The sequence below is a fragment of the Notolabrus celidotus genome, chromosome 19 (assembly GCF_009762535.1).
Source record: "Notolabrus celidotus isolate fNotCel1 chromosome 19, fNotCel1.pri, whole genome shotgun sequence".
Lineage (NCBI taxonomy): Eukaryota > Metazoa > Chordata > Actinopteri > Labriformes > Labridae > Notolabrus > Notolabrus celidotus.
Window position 1 is genome coordinate 10483203 of NC_048290.1, and position 11760 is coordinate 10494962.

General features: G+C 38.5%; 1 protein-coding gene across 3 annotated transcripts; it reads left to right on the plus strand.

Moving 5' to 3' along the window:
- Positions 1–7665: 7665 nt before the first annotated feature.
- Positions 7666–10638, plus strand: LOC117831106 (transmembrane protein 250). Of its 3 annotated transcripts, none has more exons than XM_034709616.1 (2): positions 7666–7955; positions 9419–10638. In XM_034709616.1, the coding sequence occupies exon 2, from the start codon at positions 9626–9628 to the stop codon at positions 10043–10045; it is 420 nt and encodes a 139-aa protein (XP_034565507.1). In that variant the 5' UTR covers positions 7666–7955; positions 9419–9625; the 3' UTR covers positions 10046–10638. The 3 variants fall into 3 exon arrangements, with proteins under 3 accessions (XP_034565507.1, XP_034565505.1, XP_034565506.1); XM_034709614.1 differs by having other exon boundaries at positions 7666–7884; XM_034709615.1 differs by having other exon boundaries at positions 7666–7855.
- The last annotated feature ends 1122 nt before the right edge of the window (positions 10639–11760 follow it).

The following is an 11760-nucleotide window of genomic DNA, read 5'->3' on the forward strand; positions in this document are numbered from 1 at the left end:
AATGTTGCAGAAAAACCAACATTTTATTTCAAATACACCTCTTCTTAAAAGTGCAACTTACCTCAAATCAATGCAGAAACCACTTTAATACATGTCTGACGACTCACCCTGCAAAACTCTCTGACACAACATTTCAAAGTAGCATCCGGATAGAAGAACACTTGGAATCTCTTTCGCATCAGGAGCAGGTTTTAATGACAACAGATGGCTTGACAGGATTAAGAAACACACACACAGATGTGTGCAACAGCCACACAAACACAAGAGATAATGAAACCATAAGGAAAAACACGGAAGGAGATTTACAGTGTTGGAGCTATTTTGTTAATAATTCAGCTTTATATACTGAAAAACTTGGAGACAAGCAACTATCCTGACCCAGCTGGCTGCATCATGTTTCATTTTAATTAGTTTAATTGGGTACTTAATTTGCTCTCCGACGCTTGGCATCCTCTGCACACCTAAGTGTCCCTGAAGTGGATCGGTGTTAAGGCCTTTTCTCATCTTTTAATTTTATTTGTTTAACTTTTCTGAAAGTTTAACTTTAGATAGTTTGATGCCTTAACAAAATAAAACACTCGTTGCAATATTAAAAAAAAAAAATCAGAAAAACAAGCAGAAATTCTAAACCCTTAACTGAAATGGAACCAACATTTCACCACTTGAAACCATTCAAATGTGCATATTTATGTATGTGTGCCCTGAGCTTCGTCTGACAGGCCTAATGCATCTTTCTATAGGTGAGCTATTGAGCTGCTTTGTAACGCAGCACAGCGCTAACATGGCTTTGATTAAACTCTCACTAATTAAAGTCTTCCTCATCTTATTAGCCCGACTAATTGATTTAATTTGTCTTAGCTCAACTATTGGCTGTGACCTCTACTTAGTTAATGAATTAATTGATCCGACCAGAGTGTATTTGGAGGAGTAAAAGCGGATTTTTGACATGTTGCCCCTTTAATCTTGCTCACTCTGGTCACTCTGTGGGCCGTGATGGCGATGGATTGGCATTGGTTTGAGTGGAGAGCCCTGGATTGCTATTTCCCCTCCACAAGGCTACATCGCAGTGTGTATTTGGCCTCCTGCAGTTTGTCAGAGAGTGAAGAAGTAGCCTTGGCAATGACATTTTAAAAGCACCATTCTTCACTTACTTTCAGAAACTTAAAACCTACACAGCATTTTCTCCCCCTGATCAACCTCCACCTTTGAAGAAGATGAGGCGACACTCCAAAGGTCTTCACGTTTTGGAGGGGGAAAAATATGAGTCAATAATATTGCCATAATGCATGATTAGAACCAGCACACATCCTTTACAAGGGCACTTGGAGGCCTAAATCACAAGCGTCCACTTTATTGTCATCGTTTTTCTTTATAATGGTGCAAGACAGAGGAGCTTCCTCAGCTTGGGCACAGTTATTAACCAGATGTAGGTGGAGCATCAGCATCTAAACTTGGCACCATTTAGTGCCAAATGCAGCCGTAATGGTGGTGCTTGTGTCCATTTATCAAAGATAATGTAGGAGCTGGACTTTGTTCAAATAGGCCTATATAAAAGGTAGAGAGGAAGCTCAGAGCTGTAACCTTGAATGTGATATACATTACAAAAGCAGTGGATTGGAAAGCAGTAACAGAGTGAAACCTGGACAAACAGCTCCCTCTAGTGGTAGAAAGTGAACATGTTTTATAAAAAGTGGTAATCTCTGAGTGAAGGAAAATGCAGCTAAATATTGTAAACAACAAGAAAATAAAGGAAAACCATGCCATCATGGAAATTTAAAGCGATTCTTAAAAAAAGTTGTAAAACTTGTCTCTTCCTGCTTTAAAAGACCTTGCTCGCTTGTACATTTCCTTTCATTGTATGCCCCTGTAGAGCTCTGAGGTCCTTAACTGCTTTCCTTTCAAAGTTCCTAGAGTGTCAATCAAAACATTAAGAGGTGCTTCTATTTGTTTCTGACTCTTAACCATTAAAACCATATCCTCAGAACAAAGCAAGCTTTCTTGTATTTTTAAAAGAACTCTAAAGAGAGATTTTATTATCTGACTGTTGAAGTGGAGTAATGTTTTAACACAAGCCCAAGTTGGTGTTCATTTTGTTTCATGTATTGATTTGGAAAATTGTGTAATTTCGATTTGAATTGTTCAGGCTTTCACGACTGACAGAGAAACAAACATGGAGCATTTGAATGAAAATTAAAGGGACAATCACTTTGGTTTTGACATTTGTATGAAAGGTGCTATAAATAAAGGTGAGTTCAGATCTTCCGTTGTAAAATAGTACTTTACAACTTGGCATCCAAACTTAGCTCTTACATTGCTTGTTCAGGTTGACCACTGGGCAATATAAATAGACCAGCTCATGTTAAAAAGAGTGACTGAAAAAGAACCGCTAATATGACAATGACAGTACAACAGATGTCCTCTTCAAGATTGTATGCTGTAAACTGAATTCTATCAAATTTAGCTGAATAACAGTTATAATGATGTGACTGGAATGCATCAGATTCATGGAATAGTTCATCTTGAAGAAACTACTCTTTAATATATGACTGGATTCAGTTTTAAAAACTAGTGTTAGTTAAAATAGAAAGTTATCATAAACAGTCATTAAGTAATATATGTTATTCAAATTTGACATTTAGCTAGGAAAATGTAACATTATTTGTTGCAAAACCCTGATATTTGTCATTGAAACTTGATATTATTAGTTAGGAAAACTTGGTATTAGTTTGAGGGACAAATAAGAGTGGTGCCTAAACCCTTGTCTTAATGTTGGCATCACATGACCAAAGCAGTGGTTAAAAATCTAAATAATTCACGCAACTGGTCCACTGATTATTTCAATACGAGACAACTGATCTCTCCGTCTGACCTATAACTCAATAAAAAATGCCACATTTTTAATGCTAATGTTTATAGATTACAATGCCAATGTAAATCTAAACTTATATGAAGAAATGTCTGATACCTTGTCCTTAACCTTTGATAATACCTGTCCTCTACAAGTGTTTCTTCACTACCTGAACAGCAATGACTAACCCCCTGAGGATATTTGACCAAAAGTGTAACCCATTTCAAGAACAACTCTCCACTGGGAGTCACTGTAACAAGGGAAAACAGGCTGAAAAGTTCCTCTACAAATGGAATCAACTCAGCTGGGACAGGATTGCAACAACCTGCAGAGTAAGTTCTGGTCCCATGGTGGTCTACGGATCTGAAAAACACTTCTTAGAGGAAAATGTTTGTGTGGAAACAAAGCATCTGAAGGAAGAACCTGCCTTTAGTGTGAAAAACGTGATTTAAAGCTGTAACATTGTGTCTTGATGATTTATTGTGATCTCATGGCCAGGGTTCCTATTACAATTATCCTTTTGTACGGTTTGTTTCTTTGATATAGCAAAAGAAGAAGAAGTCCTGCCTTTTTCTCCTGAAATAAGATTTTGGTGAAGTGTTGCATGAAACAGTTAAGGCATTGATCAACTAAAGAGAGAGTGTATTTGGAAGCATTAAGATTGTATCAGCAACTAAAAGAGAGCACTGAAAGCAGGCCCTGCAGTGAATTTAGCACATGTACTGACATGACCCTGAGCTGCAAAGGCTCTTTATCAGGAAGCCTTAATGGGGATATTTCATAAGATAAGCCGGCATCATGCAACAACACTGTCGACAATACCCTAAATATCCAGCTGGTGTTGAGTGAATTTTTGATCTACAATAAGCTGCCTCTGGTTCTTTTTTATAACTGTGTCATTGAATGATGGAGCAAATTCAACTTCAAACTTCCTGCTTTTTAATAAAAAAAAGATGATGAAGTGTATATTTGGAGATACGGTTATTGTGTTTTGAGAACTGAACGGTAAAAGTGCTGTTTGTGTATTTCTTAAATAATATTGCCAATTTGGGGAAACAATGTCACTCATGTACCATTTATGATAAATTGTGACATGAAAATGTATTTTTAATGTATCTAAGTTTCTTCATGTTTTTTGGCAGACCCATAAATCACCCTCAGTAAGCTTATTTAAGGCACAAAGTGTGAGGCCAGAACAGGTTTAGGCCGCTCACACACATTTAAGGACATGCTTCAAAATACACTGTGAAACTTTGTGACATCAAAGAAAAATATTCATTCTAAAGCACACATGACCACATATGAAAAGTGTGAGACTGGTAAAATAATAGTTAAAGTGACATTATCTGTTGTAATGTAAAGTCATTGTTGTAGATCGATAGGTAATGCCTTAGTTGTTACACTTGAGACACAAATCCTGTTTTTGTATTCTTTATTTCACTTCTTTTATTTGACTGTTTCAGTTTCTAATCACTTTACAGTTTGCAGTTTCATTTTATTTTTTAGACAAGTGAAGCTAAAACAATACTGTACACTGTGAAAATTGAAACAGCAGTTCTCAACTTTTTTTAATAATAGAAAGTCAGAGTGCAGGTTGGGCTTCTGTCAGGTGTGAGTGCCTTTAAGTTGTAAGCAGGCCAATCAAAGTGAGATTTTCCCTTTGAGCTTCTTGCATGGTTTATCTAACTTGATTGATTAAAGGATTTTTAGTTCAGAACAAGTCAAATCATTCAAAGCTTTATGAACAACCAAAGATCAAAGAATGGTTTGAAATAAGAAAAAAAAATTGTCACTTCTTCTCTCCGATGAACTATCTTGTGACTTCACTTGGAGGAACTCTGGACTCTAATGACTAAATTTCTATATGAAGTAGTTTAAACTAGCTCCAACTCCAGCAGCTTGTGAAAACCTGTTTGACAGAATTACAAGTCTCATGTGCAAGTCCCAGGAATCAACCTTTAGATCTTAGTTCTTAATTATTGTGTCGAAATTCGAGCAAGTGAAGTAAAGCAGCCATGCACATCCTCACAGAGGAAATCTGAAATGCTGTGTCATGTGCATTATACTTCTGTGTTCAAGGCTGTTGGTCCGAGGAGTGTCTGACAACTATTATAAATATCATGCACCACTGCCAAAATGATCTACAGGTAAAAATAAAGGGAAAAAAATCAGGACGTAAACCTGGCAATTACAAACTAAAACAACCGTATATATCCTTTAGCTAAGGTCAGGCAACCGCTAATGCTAGCATCCAGCCACCTGCTGAATATTACCTAGGCAAGGCAAGGCAAGGCAGCTTTATTTGTATAGCGCATTTCATACACGAGGGCAACTCAATGTGCTTTACATTAAAAGATTAAAAGCATTGGAGACATTCAGACAGGCATAAAAGAACATAATTAAAATGACAAATATAATAAATCAGAAAAGAAAAGGAAAATTAGAAATATATTAAAAATTACATTAAGATTTTAATTTAATGTGGGTTAAAATGAGCTAAGATAGGAAGGCAGTGGTAAATAAAAAGTCTTAATCTTTGATTTAAAAGAGGTGAGAGTTGGAGCAGACATACAGCTTTTAGGGAGTGTGGTCCAGATATGTGGTCCATCATGACTAAATGCTGCTTCACCATGTTTTGTTCTGACTCTAGGGACTGAAAGCAGACCAGTACCTAATGACCTCAGAGGTCGAGGTGGTTCATAAAGTAGCAGCAGATCAGCAATGTATTTTGGGCCTAAACCATTCAGTGCTTTATAAACCATTCTGCATCCTGCTGAGACATAAGTCCTTTAATCCTTGATATATTCTTAAGGTGATAATAGGCTGACTTTGTAATTGTCTTAATGTGGCTGCTGAAATTAAGGTCTGAGTCTAAGACTACACCAAGGTTTCTGGCTTGGTTTGAACATTTCATCTGTGCAGATTGGAGCTGAGCAGTAACCTTTAACCTTTCTTCCTTGGCTCCAAAAATAATCATTTCAGTTTTTTCTTTGTTTAACTGAAGAAAGTTTTGGCTCGTCCAGTCATTGATTTGACCTCACCTATAGTGAGGAAATGTCTGAATGTTAGATAATGTTTCTATTACTGTTAGATAGGGTTGCATGATATAATAGGACAGGATTAAATTCCCATTTAACATAATGTTAACTGGAAATAGGTGACATTTTGATAATGTATTGCAAGCTTGGATAGCAGCCCTAGACTGTATAAAATATGGACGTAGTATCCGTGACATCACCCATCTGTTTCTGAAGCGCTGTTTCTGAAGCGCTGTTTGGAGGCCAGTCGGCGGCGGCAGCCATATTGCTGCTGTCGAGCAATTGTGACGTAAAGAGGCGGGCTTTGAGCCTCCTAGCCAACAGCTAAAGTGTTCCCGCCTGTCAATCAAGTCAGCTGTGCCTCTCATTGGAAGACTCGTAATCTCAATATCTTCTAAATTGCTGCGTTAGAAAATAATTCACCCCCCTCCAGTGTTGCCGATCGAGAAATGAGCTATTCAGACTACACTCATCTTTTGTACCAGGCTGTAAACATGTTTATTTCTGCTGTGAAGATCGTCTTTTTTGAATTAGTGTGTACCTGGTTTCCAGTACTTCCCAGAGCCAGCCTCAAGCGGATCCTTGATGAACTGCAGTTTTCAGCACTTCAGCATCTGACTCATATTTTTAGACCGGTGGTTGCCGCTTGATAGCACAGGGTTGCGCAACAAAGAACACAAAATCATGTGAAAAAATAACCTTGTTGTGGGAAAATGTATATATAATATACTAATTATACAGTCTATGTGGAAAATGTGTTTGGGAAATCCCTATTTCTCTTTAACCAGAAGTCATCAGGGTTTCAGTTCTCTCTGATCTGTGGCAATGCTACACATTAAAATACATACAATAAAAATTCCCTGAGTAATGTGCGGAAGAGGATTAGGGCCACTGAAAAAAATATATATATTTAAGGTCAACAATTCTTTTTAAAATTATTATTCTGAGAAAAAAAGTCCGAATTCTGAGATAAAAGTCAGAATTATGAGAATAAAGTCAGAATTATGACTTTTATCTCAGAATTCTGAGAAAAAAGTCAGAATTCTGTGATTAAAGTCAGAATTATGAGAATAAAGTCAGAATTATGAGAATAAAGTCAGAATTCCGACTTTTATCTCAGAATTCTCAGATTAAAGTCAGAATTCTGACTTTATTCTGAGAATTCATAGAAAAAAGTCAGAATTCTGAGATTAAAGTCAGAATTATGAATTTTATCACAGAATTATGAGGAAAAAAAGTCAGAATTCTGTGATTAAAGTCAGAATTATGAGAATAAAGTCAGAATTATGAGAACAAAGTCAGAATTCCGACTTTTATCTCAGAATTCTCAGATTAAAGTCAGAATTCTGACTTTATTCTGAGAATTCATAGAAAAAAGTCAGAATTCTGAGATTAAAGTCAGAATTCTGACTTTAATCTCAGAATAATAATAATAATAAAAAATTGACCTTAATTTTATTTATTTTTTTCAGTGGCCCTAATCCTCGTCCGTAGATAATTATACAGTCTATGTGGCAAATATGTGTTTAGAAAATCCCTATTTCTGTTTAACCAGAAGTCATCAGGGTTTCAGTTCTCTCTTATCTGGGGCAATGCTACACATTAAAAAACATACAATAAAAAATCCCTGAGTAATGCTTTCTAAATACATGTTGTCGGGAATCATTGAACGATTAGTCAACAGTAAATATTTTTAACTACATTTCACAGTTTGCATCCTTTCATGAGGAGCACTTCCCCTTTAATTGTACAGCTGTCGTCACAGCAGGATGACTCGTTTACTTTGCGACAGGACGTACAGGCACCGGCTCGTCGCGCGCTGCCTCATCTCCGTTCTCAGTAAAAAACTGAACCGTGTGGAGAGATAAAAAAACAAACAAATGAAGCCCTGTATGTTTATGTGACAACAGACAGTTTACACTGTGATACAATGCTGCAGTCGTTCAAGAGTCAAACAGCAGCTATATCGGTGAGGAGGAAGTCGCCGTGGTGTTGCATGTAAGATTAGCTCTGCACGAACACTTGTTTGGAGAGCAGAATATGGATGCAAAGTCCTTTTTATGTTGGAAGTACGTGTGTCAGCTTTTTCAGTCATTATACCATGAGATGTAGATTTGGGCTTATTTAAATGCTGTAGACCTATCTGTTAAAAGGTATCTGCATGGGTTGTTTTGGACTTGAAGAGGCCTGTTTGATCTTGTAGGTTTGTGTCAAAGACTGCATTATTAAGATATGATGTTCTAATTATTGTCCTACTACATACAATACCAAGCTATGAGTGATACACAATACACAGAATTAATTGGTCATCTGCAGGATTAAAAAAAAAAAGGCATGTCAGTGGTAAAACACTGATTTTTGACATGGCTGGATTTGGCTACCACTCTTATATAGTATTCATATATTATATACACTCCTTGCTAGCACTGTATTGTTGTTGTTTGTTACTATCATAGGATAATGGACCTGAAACCTGTTTGTTTTTGTGAGTTCTGTTAAAAGATGTTACAGGATTGGTGCATTGAATGGCATACCCAAGGTACTGTAATTCAGCTGTGATGAGGGTGCCCATAGGAAAAGAAATTTAGAGTGGAGATCGCAAAAGTGTTTAATTTATGTCTCCTAGACAACAATGAGATCTGTTTGAAAGCAAAATGAGACTATAGCTTATGTCTCCTGTTTCTCATTCTTGCCTCCAGAAAAAAGCTGCAAAAAGTCTCAGCTTAGCCTCCCTTTCAGTTCAAAAGGAGATCTCGTCAAAATCTGAAATGATTCTCAGGTATTTCTGAAGTTTTGCGACTCCTTTTGAGCTCAGGTGGAGAAATCAGGGATCTCAATCTAACCTCATCCATTTGTTTTGATCAGACTCAGTTTTTGTGTCTCAAGTTGAGCTCAGATGGAGCAAAGAAAGAGCCTGAGCTCATCTTTTCACGAACATTTATAGTGCCCTCCACAATTAATTGTCCACAAACTTGCAATTCTCATTAAAACATTACATTTATTTAAAATATAGGCTGCAAAAGGGCTGACCAGATTTAGCCAGATTATTACAATTAAGGGTGTGGATTCTTTTGGGCGCTGGTGGCCTAGCAGTCTAAGCGCCCCACATACAGAGGCTACAGTCTTCGTTGCAGGGGTCGCCAGTTCGATTCCCGGCCGGCCGACCATTTCCTGCATGTCTTCCCCCGCTCACTACTCCCCACATTTCCTGTCTCTCTTCAGCTGTCCTGTCAAATAAAGGCAAAAAGGCCAAAAATATATTTAAAAAAGGAGAAGAAAATTTGCCATCAATGAGATCTCTCATTTAAGTCTCAAATAAGACTCATGTCATGGTCTCAACTATTTCTCCTAGTGAATTTTAGGAGAAACGAATGAGAACAATTTGAAACTTGAATGAGGCTGAAGTGAGAATCTCAATTTTGTCTCCGGAGACTTAGAAGAGAAAGCCTTGAGCAGTAAAATTTTCCTCTGGGTGACAACTTTTTAGATACATCCAAACGCACAGAGTAACTCTTTTGTCATTTCTCCACAGATCTTTGTTCCAATCAGAGGAGAGACCCTCTGTGAACTGAAGTAGACGGCAAACGAAAACCACCGGCAACATCTCATTCCCAGGCTCCTGTAAGAGCCACGCCAACCAAATGACGCTAACTCCCTCACCAGCAACAACACCCACAGAGAACTCCACTTGTATCACCTGGGACTCCTGTGCACTCTGCTGGGCTCCGGTAGCCCACCCATGCCTGTGATCCCCATCCCACGGCGGGTGCGCAGCTTCCATGGCCCCCACACCACCTGCATGCACTCGGCCTGCGGGTCGACGCATGCTTCCAAGCTAGTGCGCACAAAGTACAATAACTTTGACTTGTACCTGCGCTCGCGCTGCATGTACAGCTTCCTCCGTTTCCTCCTCTACTTTGGCTGCAGCCTGCTCACCTCTCTGCTTTGGGTGGCGCTCTCTGCTCTCTTCTTCCTGCAGTACGTCAGTGTGCGCGTGTTACTGCGGCTGCAGTACAAGCTGTCCGTCATCCTGCTTCTGTTGGGGCACAGGAGGCTGGACTTTGGGGTGCTCAATGACCTGATTATCTACAGCATGCAGATCACCATGTTCCTGGTGGGGGGGCTTGGGTGGTGCTTTATGGTGTTTGTGGACATGTAGTTGCAATGTGAGTGACGTGGAAAGTGTAGTATATGATGTGGATGCTTCACTCTGTAATTCCAGCTTTGTGTGGTGTAATGTGACAACATACACCCGTAGCATGTCCTGTAGGGACTGCTCTGTACAGCTCCAAGAAAAAACTCTGACATCAACTCAAATCTTATTGGTTCAGTTTCAGATATGAAAGAATTTAAGTAACACGTGTGTATAGTCTTTTAAATATGTTGGTCCTGCATATCTCAGAGAGCATAGCCCGGTTATAGATGGAAAAGTGACTTAACATCTGACTAATGTGCATCAAGGCAGTGCGATGTAAGACAGTCGTTTGTGCCAAAACATGAGTGGTGATCCACGGATCACATGATGAATTTATTTAGATCATATAAACATACTTGTACCACACAGATGAAGCTGACATACAGTAAGTTATGGTGGATAAAGTGACCAAAAAAGGAAGTGTCAACAGTGTTTGTAATGTGCGATATGCAAAAAGGGAAGGGGCAGAGTTGAAGAAAAAGTGACAAACACTAACTTCTTTTGTAAAATTATCAAATAAATTTGCCGTTTCTGAAGCCTTTTGTCCTTGAAAAAAATGCGTGTCTGAGTCAATGTGTTCACTGTCTTGTGTAACACCCACGATGGCATGCCTCGAGCCATGTCATAAGAGTGTGTGACAGTTCAAATTGAGAGCGTCTTTGGGTCAAGTGTCGCATCAGTCAGTCTCTCTTATGCTTTCTGAGCTGCTCTGACAGACTTCTCTGTTTAGCTTCCTCCAGCACGCAAACGCCAGCCACAACTAGACCCCGGCTGTTTGTGCCAAGCATAACAATGGACATGGCTGTGTCCCAATCACCTTATATAGCCTCATTTCCACATGGCGTGAAGAATGCTTACGGGGTCTAATGAGGGCAGGTTGAGGTACCGAAATCAGTTTTTCACTTTTAACTTGGTGAAACTATTTGGATTTGTATTCACATGATAGACAAACACAAAGTTAGACTCCCATGTTTATTATTGACTAGAGTGGAAAATTGAGCGACAGAAGCTGGAAACTACCAAGACGCCATCTTTAGATATGAACTTTCGACACAGCGGCTGAGACATAGTTTAGACTGGTATGGCCTCAGGGCGTAAATGGATAATCAGCGGGCAACAACAAGCTTTTGTTCTGAGGATCAACACATCATATGCCTCACAGTCTGAGCCAGGCCCAGTTTCAGCAAAGCAGAACAAGAGAACATGAACTATCTTGTGATGACAGTGTAGTGGAACATATAGTTTTGATGATTAAGTCATGGTGTGCTCCAATTTTCATTTCTTCTTTTTGTTTCAAAACGCTTAAGTTGTAGCTTTGTCTAAATGACTTTGCTTTCTTCTATTTATTGGTACCTCTTTGTTTTTTAACCTTCTCCTAGGTCAGATATCACACCCTTGAACCCCTCATTAATGTCAAACATAAAACTGGGGATGCTATTTTTTAAGGATGCATAATAGTTGAAAACTAAGGATGTTTTACCCAATAAACCAGAAATGACTTATTTCACACAATTATATGCTTACAGTCAGATTTATTTTGTTTGCTCCAGTCATTCAACGTTTGAAGAACTTCAATTGTGAGGTCTGATCTGCTGTGTTGTTAAAATGACCACAGTAACTAACAGGAGAAATCAAAGCCAGCTGCCATTTTATTAGGCCACAATCACAGTTGTATTCCT

Excerpts from the sequence above, each read along its gene's own strand:
- LOC117831106 (XM_034709616.1), top strand. The coding sequence starts at position 9,626 with ATGCCTGTGATCCCCATCCCACGGCGGGTGCGCAGCTTCCATGGCCCC.